The sequence below is a fragment of the Chelonoidis abingdonii genome, chromosome 7, assembly GCF_003597395.2.
Source record: "Chelonoidis abingdonii isolate Lonesome George chromosome 7, CheloAbing_2.0, whole genome shotgun sequence".
Classification (NCBI taxonomy): domain Eukaryota; kingdom Metazoa; phylum Chordata; order Testudines; family Testudinidae; genus Chelonoidis; species Chelonoidis abingdonii.
Genome location: NC_133775.1, coordinates 95811932 through 95836425, shown reverse-complemented (window position 1 = coordinate 95836425; position 24494 = coordinate 95811932). Strand labels below are relative to the sequence as shown.

At 43.3% G+C, this 24494-nt stretch overlaps 1 protein-coding gene across 3 annotated transcripts in view; it reads right to left on the bottom strand.

Annotated features, from left to right (window-relative positions):
- AFF4 (ALF transcription elongation factor 4) overlaps positions 1–24494 on the bottom strand; it is a 97353-nt gene that overhangs the window by 24917 nt on the left and 47942 nt on the right. For all 3 annotated transcript variants that reach the window (XM_032769188.2, XM_032769186.2, XM_032769189.2), the window contains 6 exons: positions 8594–8614; positions 8043–8097; positions 6731–6768; positions 6182–6344; positions 4621–5535; positions 1689–1777 (listed from right to left, as the gene is read on the bottom strand). In XM_032769188.2, the coding sequence (XP_032625079.1) occupies positions 1689–1777; positions 4621–5535; positions 6182–6344; positions 6731–6768; positions 8043–8097; positions 8594–8614 (1281 nt within the window). The remainder of the gene's footprint in view (positions 1–1688; positions 1778–4620; positions 5536–6181; positions 6345–6730; positions 6769–8042; positions 8098–8593; positions 8615–24494) is intronic.

Below are 24494 nucleotides of genomic sequence, written 5' to 3'. Positions count from 1 at the left end.
AGCTACCCACAGTGCACCGCTCCTGAAATCGATGGTAGCCTTGGACCATGGACATAAGCAATCGATTTTCTGATCGCACTGTGGACGCGCAAAACCGATTTTATAACATCGGTTTTGTAATATCGGTTTAAACTACTTCGAAATAATCGTGCAGTGTAGACGTACCCTAAGAGATGGTATAGGCATGTATTCTATTTGCCCAATCAAAAGGGAAGCTACCCTTAATTCAGTCATCCAGTACATATGTATCACGTCCTCACCTTCACTGTTCAACGACTACTGTTGGCAATCAATGGCAAGCCTCATGCTTGCTAACCCATCTTTCAGTTGGGAAGATAAGGCATTTGGACAGCTATTTGCACAATAATGAATTGTTCAAAGAAAAATTAAACACTTTTCATACTATTAATCTAAAGAACATTTGGTTCTTTGCTGACAGAAGACAAATAGAGTAAGAATAAACTTAAGAGCCCCAGCAGAGGAATCTGCAAATCAGTTTTACAGAGGCTCTGAAAAATCTTAATATTCATAATTGAACACAATGAAACTGAGTGTTACCCTGTGGTATGCAGTATTATTGTACTGCGTTGGTCCCAGTATATTAGAGACACAAGGTGGGTGAGGTAATATCTTTTAATGGTCCAATCAAAGGTATTACCTGACCTACCTCGTCTCTGTTACACTGTGGTAATTCACAGCGGCCAAACAGGTTTCTTCAGATTATTCATTACAGTGGAATATGTGGACAATTATATATTTTTGTGTAATCTGAAGTAGCACATATTTTTTAAGAAAAAGAAAATCCACAAAAATGAACAAATTTGCCACTGATTAAAAGTACACTAAGAACCTTGCTAATTTGCACCCTGACTCATTGCAAAATTAATTGTATGTGTGCATAAGACTGGAAGGCTTATATTTTGCCAGTTGAAGGTTAGTTCTAATCAATGATAATCACAAATATAAATGCAGCCAATTTTTTTAAAAAATGCAGTGTGTTTTTAAAAATGATCCAATAGTTGAAGGATGGGAGTAGAAGTCAAGGGACCTGAGTTCTAATCCTGACTAAATCAATGGCTTGCTGCATAACTTGAGGGGAAAAAATTGACATCTGCAGTTTCCACATCTGCTGAATGGAGAATTAAATCACCCATTTTGCAAAGAGTGGATTAATTTGTGCGTGTGGTTAGGTGAAGTGCAGATTGGCTAAATCTTAGCTATGTTAGTGTTATGCAGCTCATCTATTTTTAAACACTGCCCTGTGTTAAGGTAAAAATTAGTCCCAGAAGGAAATAAACCCAGCCTATTCCAACCCCGTTATCAAAGGTAAATGACCTTTGAACAAACTATTTTGTAATAAGGAAAGTTGTTAAATAAACCAACTGTTCTTTGTTAGGAGTGAACCGTGTCCCAGTATGCCTGGTTCTGGGAAATACCTGCATTCTGATTAATTACTGTGAAAACCCCAAAGTCAAGGTAAAAGGGCAGAGTCTGAAGATGGGGTGCACATGAAATCTCGCCCCATGAACAGTGAGCTGCAACTGATTTTTTCCTTTGTAAGTGGTGGCAAGCAGGTATTTAGGGGGAGATTGGCACCCAACACCCTATATGCACTTACAAATCTTCCCCTTAATGTATGCTAAGCCTTATAGATTTAAAAAAACAGCCAGTTTTCCCACTGCACTTACTCTCTATTGCTGGAGGCCTTGTGGCCTGACGAAGACTTTTCTTCCAGTTTAGTTTTCTTGCCTTCCCCGGCTCTGTTTTCATCATCATTCTGAAGAAAAGCAAGCACAAGAGAGCTATCAGGACAAAGTTTGATATTTACAGGTTAACTGTCCCTCATAATGTTTTACATTTGTCAAGACAATTTGGCAAACCTTTTACAACATATGGAACAGCAGCACTACAGCAGATCTGAAAAATCACTCCCTGATGGGATCTAGCCCATGCCTTAAGATAGTTGACCACAATGGAATTACTTGTCCCAAATAGAGGACAGTAGTATGTAGTGAATGTCAAATGATCTACCAGTACAAGCAGGACTGAAATATGGCTGCTGAAATTACTGAACTACTTAAAATGTGATAACAAATCTAGCTGGAATCAACTAGGTTAAGACAATCTACACCTCATTATGCTGATATATGGAGGTCTCCCAATAAGAGTAGGAAATTAATTTTGTTTTTGCCAGACCATAGGGAATTAAAAAAGCCAAAACACTTAAAAAAAGCTTCATTCAACATTTGTCAATACACTTCTACCCCGATATAACACGAATTTGGATATAACGCAGTAAAGCAGGGCTCGGAGCAGGGGGGTGGGGTGGGGGGCTGCACTGTGCACTCCGGTGGATCAAAGCAAGTTCGATATAACACGGTTTCACCTATAAGGCAGTAAGATTTTTGGCTCCCAAGAACAGCATTATATCGAGGTAGAGGTGTATTACTTTTGATAAGAGTTGATGCTTTAAAAAATAGTGGACTATAAAAAGCAAAAGGTTTTGAATGTGAATTTCTAAACTGCATACACATTTTCATTGATCTTCAAATCTATCATAAGCAGTAGCAGCAGAAAAACAAGTGTAAAATAATAATTCTAATGAGCAACTCAGCTCGAGACTAGGGTCTAATAAATAAATCTTACTGTAATGCAATGCAGTAATAGAATGCTCTTGGGCTACAACCCAGCACCCAAAGATAAAAAAAACATGTAAGCAACTGACATTTGTCAGCCGTTGGATTTCTAAAGTGATTGTTGCAGAATTTCTTATACAGCCTGCCTCAGTATTTTGACGTAGGCCTGAAAAATAGTTTGCCTCTCCCACTTGCCTCAGAAACATATTCATGTCCACCATGACTGCACCACTAGGCATAAGTATGGTCTCAGGACTTTGATGATTAGTGAGATGATTCTTTGAGATACAGCCCAAGTTTAATTGGTCTCCCCAAAGCCTTCTGTTCCTGATGTAGAAGCACAGCTCTTTATGCTGGTTTCTGTCCATAACAGCCACCATTTTTGTTATATTGTTTTGCAAGGAACAACTGGCCAAATAAGAGGGGGGCCATTAGGTTTGACGCTACTAGAGACTGAGTGCATTCAAGTGACTGCTAGAACTTGTATAGTAGTGCTATACAAACACCAAACATCCTTGTAAGGTAGGTATTATCCCCATTTTTCAGGTAAGAAACCTTTCCACCTTACTTTCATTACTTGGCACAGGGCAAAGAGGTAATCTGAGCTGGATTAAGAATGGAGCAATCCATTACTTTTCAGTCATGTCAAGTTCACCAGACCATACTCCTTGTCACTCCAAGAGTGACTGGAGATCACTTCTTAGTTGCTCAGCAGGGAAGCTGGCACAGCTGAAGGCAACTGTTTGGAAGGGAGCTTGCAGTAGCATTTAAGCCACCAGTGCCCCTTTGATATTGTGGCGAATTGGGAGATATCTGCATTATTTTTACATTATGTTTGACTGTTTCCTTTTTCAATTTTCTATTGCTGTCCACTTGAATTCAAAGAGCTGAGTCAGACCAGAGATAAGACAGAAAACTGCAGGTACACACCTTCAGAGCAGTTAAGAGAACAATGGGGCTATTGTTGGTATATGCTAAATATCAAGAGGCCCTGACTAGTTAAAAAATACCCCTGGCAGAAAGGAGGTGTAAGTGATCAGCTTGCCCTGAGGCTGACACAAAGAACTGGAAGAGAGGTTGGAGCAGGCACATTCCTTAAGCAGGGGCTAGGCCAGGAACAGTTAAGAATAGGTCTACACTGTAGATGGGAGTAAGCTTCCCAGCCTGGGCAGAAAGACTCATGCTAGCTCAACTCGAACTAGCATTGCTAAAAATGAAAGCGTGGATATTATGGCTGCAGCCAGGAGTGGCAGAAACGCCCTAAAAGCGTGGGGGAGGGAAGAGGCAAAGATGCTCTCTGGGACTCCGTGAAGACGGAGGGTAACAGAGCCAAGGCTCCAGCCTGAGCTTGAACGTCTACACCATAGTTAAACAGACCCATAGCCTGAGCCCTACGAGCCTGAATCAGCAGACACAGAGCAGCCGCTGGTGTTTAACTGCGGTGTAGACATACCCTTACAGCTCCAAATCAGGGCTTCTTATTCCCCAAGGCCATGGATGATTTCATAGAATTGCAGAAGTCACACATGGATGAAAACCCAATAGATCATTCAGTACACTCTTCTACTAAGCAACCCTGCATTTTCTTAATAATTGAAAAAATTACCAGGCAAAGGCCAGCATAATAGAGTTTTTGGCATTCTGCTGATTGATGGTGTCACTAAGAAAAGGCTATTTACCCAACTCAGTACCCAATGATCCCACAACAGTCTGAATCTCCCAGCACAAATTTCATCACGACAATGGGAGTTACAATGCCTACCAAGCTCTCACACAAACACCAATTCTCCCCTACCTGCCCTGAAAGTCCAAGGAGGCCTGAAGCCTAGACAGATTCTCTTCAAAAGAAACAGTACCACTTCTTAATTGGCTTGAGTCGTCCCTAAGACTGAGCACTCTCTCTTTGCCACTGGGCTATCCATCTCACCTCAGTAGTAAGGCATCAAGAGATTGAGACTAGATAAGTTTTCAATTGATCACTTACCTTATGCTTCCTTTTGCCCTTGGTGGAATTTTTGTCTGAGGCTGGTTTTTGGGACTCTCTTGTATGCTTCTCTGGCACATTTTTCTTCTCCACTTTGGGTGGGTCTGTGTCTTTGTAAGGCTTCCCTGGTATTCTTGATAAGAGGCTCAGGTCGATCTTCACAATAAGTGGATACCGTTCATCTGGATCACTGAGTGGTGAAAGAAGTTCCTTCTCTTCCATAGGAGAGAACATTCTTTGACGAAAAAAGCTGTCATCCTCCTCCATGGAAGATTTAACAGGAGTCCTATTGCTCTCAGAGTATTTGGGGGTTTGTGATGAAGGAGGCAGACTCTCGTTTTCATCAGAATCAGAGGAGGAAGTATCTGTTTCTATGAATTCCCTGGATTTCTGGGAAGGTTTGCTTGAAGCCTTGTATTTCTTTTTCTCTGCTGTAGGCCGAGGGGAAGATTTGGGCTCCTTCTTTATGTTGGGTTTTCTAGAGCCCTTTGTGGCTGCCTTATGCCTGTTTGAGGGCATACTTGTTGCAATGTCTACTGGGGTTTCACTTTCTATTTTAAGCCCTCCTCTGGGCTCTTCAATAGCTGTCTTGTCTGCCTTCTTGGGCTGCTTTTTACCAACAGTCCTCCTCTGTATTGTGCTATCACTCTGTGCAGGTGACTTCTGCCTGCCACGACTGCTCTCCGATCCTTTTTGGGTGGTTTTGGAATCTCGCCCAGGAGTGGAGGAAATGGATTCCTTAGACCCACTTTGATCTGTATACCCATTCCCCGAGCTCTGATCTCGGCCATCTTTTTTGTAGCCTTGTGAAGATGGGATATTACTGTCCACAGAAGAAGCTGGTGACACTTTATGTGGATTCACTTTGTTCAACCAGTTGTCAAGTTGCCATTTGTTTGTTGGTGGCGGCTCAGGCTAAAAAAAGAGGGAGGAGTATTAAACACTATATATTTTCTTCCCCCGTTTCCCTCCAAGGGCTGCAACATTGTGCTGTACACCAAGGTAACAGCTATGCAGAAAGCTGATGGTGCTAATGAACCAAGTATAATGTGTTGAAATACACTGTGAAAGCCACAGCTCTTATACCTTCACTGTGAAGAAAGGCTGATTACACAGAGCAGTGACAAATGATTGCTGGCAGAGGATGAGAAGAGCCACAGAAGATGCTGTTGGCCCAAGCACAGCATCATGGTGTGACCCAAAACGCTGTGCCATATCATTAATTACATGAATGACTGTTAGTGCATACCATGCTTTAAACTACTTTTTTCATTGTCGTAGTATTACTGTACGAGCATGTCTGTCTCCCAAGCTTTCAGAGCCAAGTGGCATGAAGTACATGTCAAAGTAAAGTGCTAAATGTGTTTTTTTAAACAGTTCATTTAGCATATCTGATAAACTGCTGCTAAAAATCATTCCAAAATGTGTGTAAATTTTATGCTTTATTTAGCATCCTCTCAAACTATCGTTCTGTTCTTAACTGTCAAGATTGATGCGAACATCATGGTACTCAGGGATTACTGTAGATGGATTATAACTCAAACCAGATATCAAATCTTACCTCAGGAGATGCACTCTGGGATGGCTCATTAGCCTCACTGTCACTGGAACTACTTTCACTTTCAGAGTCAGATCCAGAACTGCTTTCAGATCCACTATGGCTGCTTGAGTCATCCCTGGAATTATCTGCTCCTTCACTATTATGTTGTGAAGGCTCAGAATTACTGGGGAAAGACAAAAAGATAAAATAATCAAGACTATGTAAGACATACAAGTTTCACATAATTTTTATTTGCAACAGAAAATTAAACAGGTTCTGACTTAATTATCTAACACAAAATTCTACATAATTGAGTATAGCAAATAGACTGGGAAATGATAATTACTTATAGAAACAATTACTGCTTTATTTTTCAAGCTGTTAAGTATCTACATGTGGGAGGAGAAAAGCTGTTTAACCAATGATCAAATTTTAATCACTTCTTGGGTTAGCACAAGCCACAAGTCTAAAGTGTCAGACATGGATTTTTAGATCAAATTAGAAAAGTTAATCTGCTCAAGTGTTACTTCATTTGCCATGAACTGCTAAAAATCAGCTATGAATTCTTACCTTCCAGGTGTACTCCTTGGCACTATCTTATCAGAATCCTGTAATTTAAAAAAAAAAATAAAACAAACTAGGGTGAGGAAGAAGCGTTCATAAATTATTATGTATTGTGCACTGCATGGAGACGAAAACAAAAATAGAACTCTAGTACTCCATCACCAACATGAACATACTTAGCACGAAAGCTTATGCTCCAATACATCTGTTAGTCTATAAGGTGCTACAGGACTCTTTGTTGCTTTTTAGCATATATAGCATCTCTCATCTGAACACACTGGAATAGTTAACAAAACTGCATATCATCAGAGAGGGAAACAGACAGATTAAATTATCTGGCCATGTTCACATAGCAAACAAATGGCAAAGTCAAAGAGTCCTACACATTCTACTATAGTTTTGAGAGTTCCAATTCCTCTCTACTCATCGCCCTGTGTCATTCACCTTCTGTGTGAGGACTGGACACAACTTGGGTCGATCAGTGTTATTCCTCAATTGCCCAAGGGGCTGATGTTCAGCAACGGAATGCCCTATTCCCGTGCTCTCAGCTATTGTGCAAAATGCCTCATCAGCATTATCCAGATTTAAAAAAAAAAAAAAAAAAAAAAGACTGGGATTGGAAATACAACAGAAAATGAAACTGGGATACTAAATGGCAATACAGGCAATCACCAACATCTAGGTTCCCGAAAGGGCTATTTTTAGAATGATCTAAGATCAGTGCCAAAGATAGGACAATTTGTATTACAGAGGGTTAATAGCAAATAAGGGAACATCAATTTTCCCAACTACAGTGAAGGTGCTACTGTAAAAGTAGTAACAGAAAGGAAATTTGGTGCAAGTGTTCACATACATTAGACATAACTATCAATCCCAATCCTGAGTTACTGGTGTGTCGAGAAATGTATGCCACATATTTTTTTGAAGATGTGCTATCCTTAAATGGCAGGCCACATGGGGTTAGGGGTGGGGAAAATCAATCCTGAAAAAGTCGTCTTGTCACTAAGAGTTTATACTTCTTGAGTACATTCTGTTCCATTTTATGTTGAGGAAAAAGCAATATGAAACTGCTACACAGTGAGATTTGGAAGTCTAAAGGCAAAACTGGAAACAAGGACTCCCACAAATAGTGATTATATATTCCAAAAGTGTAACTAAAATTACTTTGAAAAATCTTGCTTTTTAATTAATGCTTACTGACAAATGTTCAATTTGCAACCAGCCAAGCACTGCAGGTTTTTAAAATAGAAATTTTGTATTGAACACTTCAGTTGCGTCTGCTGAACTTCTCTAAAACTTTAGTATTTATGGTATATACCTGTTCACCATCACTGTCTTCACTGCTGCTCAGTTTTAAGTCATCTTTCAACATACTGAGTGAAAGAAAGAAAGAGGAATAAATTTTTCATGTACTCTAGAAATTAATTCCAAAGTGGTGTTAGGCTATAAACTGATTTAAATGTTACTAGGAATTGTCCTTTGTTGACAGAGTTCATTGCATGTGGGAGCATACAGAACTCACGACTAAAATGCTGAATACTTAAGTATAAGAATCCCTTATACAAAAATATTGTGTCACATTTTAGTGCAAAAAGGAGAAGCGACCACTTACAGGACTGTCTTCTTGCACGCAAATGATTAAGAGTATTGTTTAAACAGAATTAAGGAGGCTAGAGCGTGACACTTAGAATTCTGTCATATTTTATTTCACTGCTGTCACATAAGCTATGTTTCAATATACATATCGAAATATATTTCACAATCCTAGAATGTCTGAATACTGGAAAGATACATTAATTACGGTTTTTGTTATCTTTTGTTTTGTTTTTGCAATTAAAGGCTTTAGTGTATATAAAAACAGTATCTTACTCTGTTTGGTTTGATTCACATCTGGAGGAAGAAAATGAGAAAGTTAAAAAATAAGTTTCCCATGCAGGTACTTTCGCAGTACGGCTGTTTTAATGAAATTCCTAACATTCTGACATCTTGAGTCTAATCCCCAATATACCTTTTCCTCTCAGAAAAGGTCATTTAATGTTTGTCTCCCCAAAAGAACAAGTTTACTGACTACACAAAGTGCAATCTTGTCCTATCATTTTATTTAAGACAGTATAAATTCATTGCAATAAACTCTCAGGCTCTCACCCACCCCTGAATCTAATGGGGGTTTCCAGCAGTTGTCCACAGATCTCCTCAGATTCCCCCAGTTGCAGAAAAGGCTCCAATTCCCCCATAGGTGATTTCTGCACCCACCAAAAATACCAGCCCCAAGCATAAGTATAGCATTGTTGAAATATTGCTATGACAAAAGAGCAAAGGAAAAATGAAGGGTATAATCCTTCTGTTACTGTCTCTTACATTTAGTGTGGGTAAGCATCTTTTTAAAAAGTGACTGCGTAAAGAGGCTGTGTTCAAAGTCATATCTAATCACAGAGACAACAGTAGGTTTTTCTGAGGGTAGATGGTTACTGATTTTTTACTCTTGTTAGCACTGTGAAGCCTGGACAAGCACGGGAGAAAGAACTGGGTTCTTTCTCAGCTTACATAGTAAAAGAACTGCTAACTGAAGACTTTACAACTGAATTGGTATAACTGAGGGCAAAACTTGTTTTGCATAATATTATTTATTGGAGATGATGCATAAGCAAGAACAAACCCAGGTCAGCTTAGACATTGTAGGTATCTGAGCAAGGGGTGCCCTGCAACTGGGCTCTGGGGGTTGAGATGTATTGGCTGGGGAGGACCCCGTGGCTGGGTTTGGGGAGGGGAGGAAGGGGGCAGAGAAACAGGAACTGGGTTGTCATAGGGGTTTCTTTAACTCTACTTCCGGGGGAATGTGCAGGAGGGAGAGGGGGTTTACAGGCATACTTGCTGACAGATATTTTGATACAATTACCAAAATAACTGAAACTGGAGTGATTATGTAGTGTTATTTTGACAAATACAATTTGCAGAATTTTAAAATATTGTGCACAGAGTTTAATTCTTTGGTGCAGAATGCCCCCAGGAATAATATACAGACAGCCACTAAAGACTTACTTTGGTGTACATATGTCCGTTTTCTAGGAACAATTAATCTCTGGGCACCAGGTGTCAAATTTCCACCCAACTTGCTCATTATAAAGAATAAAGTCACCAAAAATTTATGAGGGGAAAAAACACTAATCAAGAAGCTTCTAGTTACACTGTGGTTTTTTTTGTTTTGTTTTTTATGGTTGTGTAGCAGACAGATGAAGTGTAATGTTCAGTCTATAGGTATTGTAATATAGTTTGTCACATTTGTAACAACATCTGTATGATAGATGTTTGGTATTCAAACAGAAGACAGGGCCCAAAATTTAAACTTCCTTAAGCATATTCCAAACAATATCCTCTGACTACCAAACATCACAGCTCCCCAAACCATTTTTGTAACTGTTAGCACAGGAATCTCAAACTTAAATGACCATGAAGGCCATATGAGGACTAACGCATCGGCCCAAGGGCTGCATCACTGACACCCCACCCCCACTGCCCCCACTCCACCCCTTCCATGAGACCCTGCCTCTGCCCCACCTCTCTCCAACCCTTCCCCATCCCCATTCCAACCCCTTCCCCAAAGTTCCCACCCTAAATCCACCCTCTCCCTGCCTCTATTCCAACCCCTTCCCTAAATCCCCACCCCTACCCCGCCTCCTCTCCTGAGCACACGTCCCCCCCCAGTCCTCCCCATCCTTCCTGGAAAGTGCTAAGCGCTGCCAAATAGCTGTTTGGCAGCAGGAAGCACCTGGAGGTAGGCAAGAGCGTGACAGGTGAAGGAAGCTTGGTGACCACAGCAAATAACTTGCGGGGGTGGGGAGGGCGTGAGGAGCTTGGCAGATCACAGCAAATAACTCCACGGGCCGCGTGTTTGAGACTCCTGTGTTAGCATCTGAAAGTAGATCATAACTTCACAACCCAAGTAACTGGATTTCTCTGCAACCATGAACATTTATTTTAAAAGGTCCCTCTACCCTACCTGCCCTCCTCATTCTTGTCAAAAGTACTGAAACATACAGCAATCCCAAGAATAGAAATCTTATTTAAATATCCTGCTAGCGTACAACAAAAAAAGGAGAGCAGGAAAAGCGACATGCACACGTGCCCTTGCGAACCAGCAGTCGGTAGCCATAAAAATTTGAGACTATCTTGGAAAGTGTTCTTTTCATGTGGGCTTGGATAGCCATTTTCTGGTAATCAATAAGAATTAAGATTCTACATAAGAAAAGACAGTTACCTTTTCTGTAACTAGTGTTCGAGATGCATTGCTCATGTTCATTACATATTATGTGTGTGTGCTCACCACATGCACTGGTGCTGGACATTTTTCCCTTAGTGGTATCCGAAGGAGACCAGCTCTGGCGCCCTCTGGAGTGGGGGCCACATAGCACAGTATAAGGGGCTCCATCGGTTGTGGAATGGACATGAGCAACATCTCGAAGAATACCAGTTACGGAAAAGGTAACTGTCTTTTCTTCAAGTGCTTGCTCATGTCCATTCCATATTAGAAGACTCCAAAGCAGTACCCCTGGAAGTGGGTAGGAGTTAGCTGATGTGTAGATTGCAACACAGCTCTGCCAAATCCAGAGTCATCCCTGGCCTGCTGAGTGAGACATAATGAGCCATGAACATATGAACAGAGGACCACGTTGCAGCTCTACAGATGTCCTGGATAGAGATATGTGCCAAGAAGGCCACCGAAGATGCCTGAGCTCTCATCAAGTAGGCTCTGACAATTGGTGGCGGAATCTCTGGCAGGTGGTAACAGGTCCTTATCCACGAGGTGATCCAATTGGAAATCCTCTGCAAGGACACCAGAAGGCCTTTCATCCCGTCTGCTGTAGCAACGAAGAGCTAAGTTGATTTTGAGAGAGGCTTGACACATTCTAAGTAAAAAGCCAAGGCCCTTAGGCAGTCTAACGCGTGAAGACACCTCTCTTCACTGGTCCTGTGGGGTTTGGGACAGAACACCAGGAGAAAGATTCATAGACTCTAGGACTGGAAGGGACCTCAAGAGGTCATCGAGTCCAGTCCCCTGCCCTCATGGCAGGACCAAATACTGTCTAGACCATCCCTGATAGACATTTATCTAACCTACTCTTAAATATCTCCAGAGATGGAGATTCCACAACCTCCCTAGGCAATTTATTCCAGTGTCCTTGCCTTTCTAATCTTGCCCTGCATTCCTGTGTTATTTGCCTTATTCATCCTTTGCAATCTGACCTAGCTTCCATTTTTATATGACTCCTTTTTATTTTGTAGGTCATGAAGATCTCAGTAGTTAAGCCAAGGTTCTTTTGCACATTTTCTGTCTTTCACCCATCGGAACAGCTTGCTTTGGGGCCCTAATAGTGGTCCCTTTGAAAAACTGCCAACTTCCTCAGTGTTTTTCTCCTCAGTTTTGTTCCCATGGACCTTACTATCAGCTCTCTGAGCTTACCATCCGCCTCCTGAATCCATGGTCTCTATTTTGCTGTGCCTTCGCCTTCTTAGAATTGCAAACTCTATGATTTCATGATCACTTTTCACCCAAGCTTCCTTTTACTTGCAAATTCTCAACGAGTTCCTCCCCATTTGTTAAAATCAAGTTAGAACAGCTTCCCCCTAGTAACTTTTTCAACCTTCTGGAATAAAAGTTGTCTGCAATGCAGTCCCAGGAACTTATGGATAGTCTGTGCCACGCGGTGTATTTCCCAACATGTATCTAGATAGTTGAAGTCCCTCACACCAAATCTTGGGCTTTGGATGATTTAGTTGTTTTAAAAAAGCCTCATCCACCTCTTTCACCCTGGTTAGGTGGCCTGTAGTAGACTCCTAGCACGACATCACCCTTGTTTTTTACCCCTTTTACCTAACCCAGAGACTCTCAACACTTCCATCTCCTATGTCCAAGTGCACCATTTTTAATATATAGAGCAACACCTCCTCCCTTTTTCCCTGTTATCCTTCCTGAGCAACACCCATCCACACCAACATTCCCAATCATGTGTATTATCACACCAAGTTTCAGTGATGCGCAAACAACGTCATAGTTGATTTATTTATGTAGCACTTCCAGTTCTTCCTGCTTATTACCATACGCTCGCATTTGTATATAGGCATCTAAGATACTGGTTTGATCTTGCCTCCCAGTTTTGCCTGACCCTCCTTTCTTTTTCTGGCCATTAGTCCCTCTCTTGTTTTCCGACCATCTCCCAGGTCTTCATGTTCCCACACTTACCTGTGGGCTTTGCTCACCTGTTCCCGTCGAACCTAGTTTAAAGCCCTCCTCACTAGGTTAGCCAGTCTGTGTGCAAATAAGGTTCTTCCCCTCCTCGAAGGTGAGCCATCTTGCCTAGCAGTCCTTCCTCAGATAGCATCCCGTGATGAGAAGCCAAGCCTCCTGGTGACACCATATTCCGCAGCCAGGCATTTCCCTCCATGATGCATTGTCTCTGCCCGGCCCCCTACTTTGACATGAAGAATCAAAGAGATACCACCTGTGCTCCAAACTCCTTCATCCGTGCTCCCAGAGCCCTGTAGTCATTCTTGATCCGCGTCAGCGTCACATCTCGCAGTATCATTTGTGCCCACATGGAGAAGTAGCATGGGTAGTAGTCAGAAGCTGGATAATCCTTGACAATGCTCTGTAACATTTCGGATACGGGCCCCCGGCAGGCAGAACATCCCCGAGATGAAATATCGGGCGAGGGCGACAGATGGGCGCCTCGTCCCCTCAGCAGAGAACGTTCCTCCGACCACACTACCGTCAAGATCGTTTCCATTTTCATTGGTGGCAGCAGAACCTCCCAGCCTTAAAGGTACGAGGCTTCTCCTCCTTACTGTAGGGGTGATTTCCTTCTCTCCTGTATTCAATGAAAGAGCATAATGGTTACCTGTTACCACAGTGGAGGGTTTGCAGAGGCAACGGGGTGGCGGCACTGGCCCCACTGTCAGAAGTAACCAGCCTGCCAGTGGTCCACCCTTGAGATGCCCCTGAGCCATCTCCTCCCCAACAGTGTGCATCAGCAGTCCTGTGACTGGACATGCTGTCTCCACATGGACACTGTCCAGGAATTATTCGTGATACGGATGCTCCTCCCAACCTAGCCCACCTCCTCCTGTAGCTTCCCTGCCTGCCTGGAGATTCCACCAGTTAGGACACTTTTCACATGGATGCCCCGCCAGACCTGGATATACAGTAAGTGGAAATTGCAGTTACAGTCTGCAAAACACCACCAGAATCTGGGTATAAGCATCGTGCTCTGGTGCCTGTCTGGCTACCCAGGCGCAGGCGGAGGAGACAGAAAGCAGTGCTGGCACAGGTGTTGCGGGTCCTCAGCTAACATCATAAGCTTCCTCTATTGAACTCCCCTCAAACTCCCCTGTCTGCTCTGCTTTAAATCGAAAAAGGTTTTGGATTAATTTGATTTATATGGGTTTTAAGACTAACGGGTCACAGATAGACCGACAAGGGACCCACCCTCCCACACCCTTCCAAACTCCCTTGCGAAGCTCCCGTAGCACTCCCTGGTGCTTGTGTGCGCTTTATAAAGCCGGGCATGAGTGAATGCCCGCCCACAGGTTAAGGCTCAGCCAATTACCAGAGGCTGAAGCCTGATCATATGAGGTTGATACTACCTTTCGGCAGGAACTGGTTGATCCAACAGCTGAACCTGTCTTTGTAGAAGACCTCAGAACCCCTATCATGGTCAGGTTTATAAATTTTCACAGATTCATCTCGCCAGACATCACCACCACCAGGAAACATGACCTTCCATGACAAGGTGGGAAAAGAACAGGAACCTGGTCAAAGGGCGATGCCTAGAAAGGACTCATGTTAAGCATCCGATTGCGGGACAGGAGCCCATACTGCATGAAAGTCCTGTCCGATAGCGCTTTCAAATCGACCATCACGTCATGGGAACACACTGTCCTTGATTGGTGGGTGATGAAGCAGAGATGGTGCTAAGAGCACTCTATGGAGAGAGTGGCAGGCCCTGGTTCCCAAACTGGAACGGTTCCAGGACAGCCTGTATGGAGGACCTCGAGGAAAGCGAGGCCCTTCGGATGCCCAAGTGGGAAAACCTCATCCACTTGACCTAAGTCAATCTAGGTTTTGTGAAAAAAAGAAAAAAAGCTTCCCTACTTCCATGAGGACCCTGTTGGATTCCTTCTGAACAGATTCGGTCCCCAGGTTTAGCCACACACCAACACCCACAGAGGTGGATGACTCGATGGGGGGGATTAGAGGTTTGTGGTATAGGAGCCAAACGTGATCCTGTGACAGAAAGTCTGGTGGTTGGGCAGGGGCCAAGGAGACCTGCTCCAGCTCAAAGTGTGGCAAACCAATGTGGAATGTGGAGCGGGAATGTGGAGACGTCCACAACGAGGTTTGTCAGCGCCAGGAAACCTATCCCGTGCAGGCATGCCTGGCGCAGCTCACACGTCAAAGGGATCGCTCCCAACTACCTCTGCACTGGCACAACGTCGAGTCTGTCACTTCAGAAGGCCCAGAGAGCAGCATGTGCTTGAAGCACCATGACATTCCTTGGACTGGATACCTGGCATCTGCTTGACAAGCCAGGTTTATAAGTACGTAATTCTGGATGCCCAGCCGCCTAGGTAGCTGCCAACATGGACCACTGCACTTAGATAAACACTCTCGGTGCTGTCGCCAGGGTCAAACAGGAGGACTGCAAACGGTAGCGGTGGGTCACTGTAAACTGGAGGAAGATCTAGTCCTTGAAAGATCAGTATGTGGAGAATCATCCTCAGTCCAAGAGTGACCCATTCCCAGATCCAGGGAGGGGTATTATATCAGAAGCCAGGAGACATGAGGAACTTTAGCTTTCTTTAGGTATTGTTGAGGTCTCACAAGCCCAGGATGGGCATAGACTACTCTTGGCCTTTTGGATTAAAAAGTACCAGAAATAGAACCAACCCCTTGTTCCTCGTAGCTCAAAGGAACTTCTTCCACTGCACAACCACTTTACCTCCTGCGCGAGAGACTCTTGTGAGGATGGTCAAGGGGGTGGGAGAAGAAAGAAACTGGAGAGCATACCCTGTTCTGTGCTGTAGGACCCACTGGCCGAGGTTCAGTGGTCAGCAATAGCAGAAAAGGGAAAGGCGTGGAGTACACTGGACAGATGATCGGGAATAGTCCTGTAGGATTGTCGCCCTCGCGCGCACCCTCAGAATGACCATTTAGCCTTTGCTTGGCATGGGTTGAGCCCGACTGGGCAGAGGGGTGGAGGCTCAGGACATCCTTTGTTGCCCTTGGCTATTTGTAGGGCAGGTCCTGCCAAGGCTGGCTCCCTGGCCCGGGAGCTGCTGCGGTTGAACCGCTTATGCATGGGGCTGGATGTACCGATCCAGGGTTTCAAGGTGGTGCGGAGTCCTTGAGGCACATGCATACTTGGCTGTTCATTGCTTGCAAAGGAGCTCGATGAAGGGCACTGTGCTGCGCCGTCAGAGAACAGACCAGAGAGAGCAGCCCGGAAGCTCACGCATGGAGACAACAGACCATGTGCAGACAGCAAGATCCGATGCCACGCTGGAGGCTTCCTGGCCATGTCAGGCCGCTCCAATCCGAGAATCTGCCGATCCTTCTTAGAGAGCCTCGGGAGGCTTGAGGAACAAGGACATCAAACAGATTAGCTCCTCCAAAATTCTCTGCCTCCAGCACAGTTGGAAGTGATCCTCTTCAAAAAGTCTTGTGTGCTTTAGCATCATCCTGAGGAACTGGTGTGAGTAGGCCCTGCTGATAGTCTTGTCTGGCGATGACGACACAATCCGTGCTCGGAACGTCACGTCCATCGCTGTCCAGCAGCTGCTCCCTTGGAGTCTGAATATGTTGGGGGTCCTTACTCCCCAAGCCTCGAGAACCAGAGGGGGAGGGGATATCCGAGGCCCAGGCCCTCCGAGCTCCTGCATGAAACCGCTCGTGCAGGACTGGGATGGTTGGTGAACTCCAAGGGTTCACAGGTACCATGGCACCAGCCACTGCGCTTGGGCATGGAACTGGTTTTGGTGCTGTTGATGCCCGGCATCACCATAGTACAGCCGTGTCCCGCAGTAAGGGGAACAATTGCTCATCATCGGAGCTGTAATGGAGCGGTCGGACGTGGGCGACCACGGAATCAGGCGGAGTGGTGGCTTCTTGTCCGAACCAGTGTCGTTGGCTGGGACCAAGCCTGACACTGTCGGAGCAGAGCGAGCATCTCGGTAGACTTTGGGAGGCAGACTGTGTTGGCGTATCTGCTCAGACACCCCCAGTTGCATCTATGCCTCGCTGTACGACCAGTACCAGGATGTCAAAACGGCTGGGAGCCACTACAGGCTAGCTGTTGGGAAAACCTTCCTGAGAAGGGCCCTCTCCTCTAGTAAACGGGTGGGACCCAGGTGATCAGCGGTCCCTGGCTCCTGTCAGTCCAGTGATCGTACCAAGATCCTTGAGCGTTCAGGGCCATGTCCCAGAGATCTTGTTGAGTGGCGTGTCCCCTCCGAGGGTCTGCACGCAATCCACCACGAGGACACCTCAAACTCTCTGAATCAGTGCCCAATGTGGGAAAGGGGATCTGCTGAGTCCTGCCTTCTAGTCCGAAGGCGTACAGCTTCATAATGGGTGATGGCGGACCGTCATTTCGATGGGGCACACTGCCTACTGAGGGCAGGGACACGCGCATAGGCCCCAAACAGTTTTCCCTAGACCGGGGTAACCCGTGGGCAGGTGGGCTGCACCAATAGCATAGGATTTCCTGAGTTGCTTGAAGGCTTTGGGCAATCGATGGCACCGAAGCTGGTCATACGTCCTAGCACCACTATCCAGAGTCTCAGGCAAAGTCGGGATGGGCTGCCTGCGTGACTTACCAGCGGAGCCAGACTCCTGAAGGGGGGGTACGTGCCCCAGTATGGGGTCGTGACTCGCTCTGCCCTCTCTTTGTGAATCGTCCCTTCACATTCTTCTTCAGCTTCATGACTGGAGCCACGGTGATTTGCTCTGTAGAGTTGACCACTCGCTCCGGTGCTGGAGTGAGTGCAGACTCCGTATGGAGCCACACTTAGACGATTTTCATGCTCCTCCTCTCATCTAGGTTTACAGGATTTGCAAGATCAGCACCTGTCACTTAACGTCCCCTTGCCTAAGCACCTTAGCAGCTATATCGATGCTACTAGCATAGCCGGTACAATGATACAGGCTTAAAGCCTGGGGGATGGGCATGCCATCCCCTGGCTGAGTCATGTTCGGGACTATGAAAGAGTTTACAACAACTATTTAAGGGTTAACTAGAAACACTATATAATCCAAACTATTTACAGGTTTTCACAATTCGCAAGAACACGAGATGAACACACGCTAGACTTCACAAGCATCACTGCTTCCCCAGAACATTCCACGTTGGCTACAAGATAGAATACTGAGGATCTGGAGGTGCAGCATATGCAGCAGTTGGCTCGCTCATACTTCTGCCGATCGTGGCACACACTTGCACTGGCGCCCCAGAGGACCAAGCCAGTTCCTAATGAAATTGTTCATAGGGAAAAATATTGAGCGCCTAGTAGCACGTGGCGAGCACAACACAACCTAATGAGGGCAACTTGGTGACATAGCAACTACCAGAAAGAGACTTCGTCAGCCCTCGTTAAATGTGGAGAAATAGCGCTTATAGTTTCTACATTGGGACAAAGGGATCCATTCTGCGAGAGAGCAAATAGACATCCACATAACAACAAAAAAAAAAAAAACTTCAGAGAAGTAGTTTGGAATATTGGGAGGATGTTCTATATTTTTATAAGGGCAACTTACATTCGATTGATGGCCATTGGACGTTTTTGATGAGGGATTGTATCTTCTAGGGGGGAGGAAAAAGAACATTCCAAATAGAGCAGCAAAAATAAGACACTTCAAAGTATACAAGAAATAAAATCCTGTTATGTGTGAACAAGTGATGGCGTGAGTGATTTAGCATTGAGGAATGGAGGCTAACACAACTGGTTTAGCCAGATATGATGCAAGCAGGTGTTATGCAAATTCCACAGGTTCATCATGACCTCAACCCTGACATGCATTACCATCCTTTGTCATGGCCTTGCTTTATGGTTCTTCTTAAGCAGAGCTGAATTGTTCTTCTTGCTTGGTGTAGTTTATACATGTTCTAAGAGGGACTAACAGAATTATTTCACAGTATCAGCTTACTAGATTTGAAACTAGAAGAATCCAGAGGTGAAAGGCTGCACAGCAGGAAACTGCACCAACAAGAACAGTGAGGTATGTCTACACAACAAAAGAATACTGCAACTGGCATGTTCCGCCAATTTGGGCCTGCAGCACTGTTCCACCCGTGCAGAGTACAAGAGCTTGGGCTCCGTTGAGCCTGGAATCTACACAGCGAATGAATCAGTCCGCAGCCCAAACCCCACGAGCCCAAGTCAGCAGGCACACCCAGACACGGGTTTTTTCTTTGCTGTGTATCACAACCTGAATAATACAAATCTGGACAGATTCAAGAATTTTTAAGACAGCAGTAAGTTCATTATTTCAAATGCTGTGAAAGAAATTGTTACTCTTCTCGCTCGTTAAAACCACTGTTCTAGAAAAAAAAATATACTGCTTTTGCATGCAGAGACATGAGTTCTGTAGCCAGTGTGGTCATGTTAAATTAGCTCAACATTCATCCCTACTCAACTCTGCGGTAGCTGAGTAATGGATCCACCATTTTGACCAACAAGGTAGGTCACTTGAAATTCCTAACTTTGTCCAGGGACAACAACAGAAGTCAGATTGAAGTGGTCAATATGGTTTTCAATGAAATATTTAGGAGTTGAGAATGCACTCGAGCCTGCGATCAGGCTGGCTTCTCTCCCATTTTACAGTGCATTCTACATAATCATTCTAGGATAGGGCCCATATACCACAGCAATAGATTTCTAATAAGTGTTTGAATTTATTTTCTTAATCCTTTCTTTTATGTGTGTTCAGAGTAAGGGTGTGTCATATATAAGAATTAAGCCCCTCTCTGCTTTACTACTTAAATCCTGATTAATTATTTGGGGTATGAGGGTAAAAAGCTGATGCAGTGATTTTAGTGTGATTGCTACACAGCCCACACCATGCACTTACCTGTAAATAATCCATTTGAGTAATTTCTCGTGAAAAGGAAAGAATCGTTCAACAAGCCTCTGTTGCTATTAATCAAATTCTGATAAAAACTCTGGGTTAGCAGCGGAGATTGAAGCATCATGCTAATCATGACCGTGAGTCTGATACTGACCATATCTCCAGGTTTTGAATTATGCCAATCGTGAGGCTGGAGTGCCAACAGCAAGGGGAACTACAGTGTGGAACGGCTATCGTTCCAGCTTTAAACCAACCTTTATGCTTTATTCTACACACATTAATTTGCCTCTGCGACATAGACTTTCAGAAACTGGGGTTTGGTTTTCACATACAGTTTATCCGTTGATTTTCAATCAGCTCTAATAAGAGAACGCATATTTCAAGGATTACAGTAGTTGAGGTATTAGCTCAGGGTATTCCTCGTAGAAGCCAGGCAACCACAATGCAGTTTAATCAATTACCTTCAGATCATATAACAGGACTTACTTGTAAAAGAACAGCCAATAATCTGTTTTATAGAGAAGACTGGAAAAAAAAATATGGAAATGTGAACTGGAGTTTTAACCTGTTGTGACCTGTCTGGAAAATTTTTATTCAAAAAAAGCCAAAAGCTCAAGAGGCATTTGGGAGTGTTTCAATATAACATGTAAGACATTTTATAAAATATTTTTTAAAAATATATGAAATGACTTTAAATACTCAACTCTGCTCCCAGTGCAAAAGCGGGGACTGGTGACGTTCCTAGGGAATAAAAAGTTACATAAGATTTCAAAAGTGAGTTTGAACTAATGTAAAGCAAGCTGAGTCATATTGCCCCCTTTCATTTAAAGGACTGCCAGTGTATTCGACGAGTTAGAAGACGATGAAGAGAAAAAGCAAGGAAATGAGGGTACTTGATTGTTCCTTGGCTTCAAGTTCCTGCACCCTATCCAAAACATTCGAGCCCAGACATGGTCTTAGCCCAGGACTTACTTCGATCAGGCTGCCCATACTCCTCCTACCCACTCCATCCTGTCCTCAGTTACCCATTTGCATAATTTGTGTACCAATTATCTAGCAGTGCTTCACAGTTAGACTATTTGCTTAATTAAACTTACATACTCGAAATCATTGGAAATCTACATGAAAATCAAGCCATGTTCCATTCTGGCTTGACATCAGCAGCAGAGACCCTGGCCACCAGAAGTAATTCCAGAAAATCCATCTCTCCCCCACAGTACTGCAAAGTCAATCCTGCAAATATATTTTAAAAAAAAAAAACTAAAGCTTGTTTATAGTCCATTAAATAAACCAGATCTGATGAGTAGGTACAGGGAGTAAACGCCATAATAAGAATGCCATATTTATATTAGTCAACCTTTTCTGACCATAACCTTTTTAAAGGCAGTTCCAGCTTTGGCCCTAAAAATAGAAAGAGCTGAAAATACATGACTCAATTGAAATGCACTACTCTTAAGGAAATTGAACTAGTATTACTTCACTGAAATACTCTTTCACTAGTTCGGCCAAAAAGAATCAAATAATTACCATAGTGGGTTGTGCTTCTATAAGCCTGTAAACTGGATTCTCCCGGTAGCAAGTGGCTCACAGAAGTGCTGCATATTCACGTTCTTGAACAAACAAAGCTTACACAACATGTTATGATTTCTTAAAAATCTTTTACAGCTTTTCAAATGTTTTTATGCAAATGGTAAGTGAAGCAGTAATACATTGAGTGTTATTGTCTTTGGAGTTCTTCACTGCAGTATATAAGCTCACTGTGTCCTGCTAAAGACTTCCTCTTCCAAAGAATCGGGTGTTATATGTTTTATTTTAAACATTGCTTCTTTAGTCAAAGAAGAGAGTAAATTTAAATTAACTCAAAATAAGCCTTGTACATCTTCCAGTTCAATAGTATTACCAGATAAACTTAGAACAAAGGGAAAAGGTTAAAGCAACTGACAGATTTTTATATTTCTACAGACATACTGAATGTCAGAATGATTATCTGTTATTTGGTTTCTTTTTGCCTTCATGGCAAAGTAGTCAGCAGGCAAAACGGTAGGCTATTCATTCAAAAAGTGGAAAGACAGCATAGTGGGAAAATTATTCGTGTTGCCTAATTTTCAATAGCACGGTAACATGCTGCCGTCCTGGGGTCAGGGCATACAAATAGCAATTTACATCTGTCTTCTTCGCTTATGTACACATTGTGAGAATATAAAACAATGTCTGCACAATTATCCATTGGGTCACTTAAATGGTTTTTAAGTCACACCATAGCATTCCATGGGGTGCACTTTGATGAAGATTGTTGGAAAATGGATTTAAAAACAAAAATCTCTTTGGTTTTTGAAACATGTTCACTTTAAGAACTCAGACAGTAAGCACAAGCTTCACAGCTACAATATTATTTCCAGCAGTATCTCTCCTGGGTACTAGGAAAGGACAAATGAGAAACAATGGGGGAAGAGAACCTATGTAATCTACTGGAGGTAACGCAGACAAAGACTGCAGGACAGGCAATGAAGAGATTAAGCAGGGAAGCAAAACTGCCTTACATATAAAAAGCAGAGAGAGAGAGAACTGGATAATTGAGCAAATGGTAATGCCGTACTTAGGTAGGTTGCCAAACTTGGCTCTGAGGCAGGTAGCAGTGACTGACAACTGGTATTGCATTTCGATGGCCTGTTGGATTCCTATTTGAATGAACCGTGGTTCTCAATTCCACTGTTCCAATTACTAACTTAGCAGCAGCACAATCACCCTAATCGATGCATGCTGATCACGTCAATGACAGATAAACCTGGAAACAAAACTCCTCTCCTTCCTTAGCCATCCTCCTCTAGGTCAGCAGTTTGAGGTATCCAGGGCAGAAAGTTACCAAGCTCCGTAATTTTGCTTTGCTGGGAAGCAGACTTCAGCCTCAGACTCACAACTGAGCAACTTTTCACTGTACAAAAACCTTGGGCTTTAAGATGTTCGGGTGGTATGTGGTCTATCTACCAATACATCACAGCACGAATATTTATATACACAATACCATATTCTGGCTTGGCAGTCGACCGTCACTGCAGGAAATCTACTTGAGGTTTTTTTTTTTTTTTTGTTTGAAGTAGTGACCTCAAGCCTAAGAAAAACCACCCTGGCTCAAACCAAATGATCAGCGTATACATTTTCAAAAGTGACCTTAAGCATTCAGGGTTCCTACGCTCCATTAAAAATTTTAAACCCAAATTTCTTACAACAAAAGATCACAGGGTAATCCTGTAAGGAAGCCAAATTTATTGCGTTTTGTTCTGCTAGGCAACGTTGCCAGTTATTCAATCTGTTAAGTAATACTACATTGGCCCAATCAGGAAGCTGGGACCATCAGGCTAGCACAATTCACATCAAACGACAGCTCCATGCCCATAACTTCTAACGTTGACACTTAGCTCCACTGAAAGTGCCTACGTTTGTCGTAATGGCATGCAGAAACACACCAGTGTTAGCACACAAGTAAGAATGCTGTGAAACCTAGCAGCATCTTACGTGTGAAGAAAGACAGTTCTGTGAAGAGATCAAATCTCTTAGGACATATAGCTGATTAAAGAAGTAAAACCACTGTCTGTTTTTTTTCTACATTCCATATTGCCTTCAGGCTAAAAAACCCATGCTCACTAATTTTCTGAATTCTTGGAAAATATCCTGCCAAGATGACCAGGGTGGTACAACATGGCCGAGGAAATAATAAGTTTGGATCCGCAGAGAGTATTAACAGAGTTCCTCATCTAAGATGCATATCCATTGGAATAAAAAGTGTGCTAGACAGTCAAAGAAAAGAAGAGCGCATAAATGGAATTTTTGCAAGTGGTTTAAAGCAACCAATCCAGGCTGATAAATGTCCAAAAATATGACCTCTCTTTTTGTTCTTGTATGTCAGCAAGGCCTAATATCTAATGATTATCTAATCTAGCTGTCTTTCCCCCACCCCATACAAATGATTTAATATATTAGGGCTACGAGGAAGCCAGTCAAAAAGGCCCACAAGCCAAACAATTCATAAACAACCCTACATAACAGATAGGCACATTGTTTGCCAGACAGAGAAAAAACATTCTGTAAAGAAACAGATTTCGTCAAGCGTGCTGGGTTATTACATACTAGTTATGACTATTATGAAACTATTTTATTGTATAAGAGAATAAGTTATTTTTAAGTATTCACTGCTGGGTATGCCAATTTCCGTAACGCAGCAAATAAGCTTGGATGAAATTACTGAGTGTGGCAGATTTTTAGATCTGGGTCATACACTGATAAGATCAGTAACTACCAAAGGGAATAGATAATGAAATAATGAGACTCCATTTCTGGATTTGCACAGAAGTAAATCTAGGAATGTTGTCAGAATACTTTGTATTCTCAGCTCACTGGACGGCAGGCAAAACAAAACATACAGTCAAAGTGGAAGACAAGTTAAGGCTCTGCAGGTCCCCCATGCTGCTCTCTTCAGGGAGGATCGGTCTCTGTTTGTGGGTATGTATTGACAGCAGAGGCGTGGAGGTGATGTCCATTGGGAATGTCAGAGACCTGGCCAGAGCATTTCGAGACCATATTAATTTTCACCACAGCGTCAAGGTTAGCTACATTAATTTGGAGATTACATAGATGGACAATCTGCCCCCTCCGCCC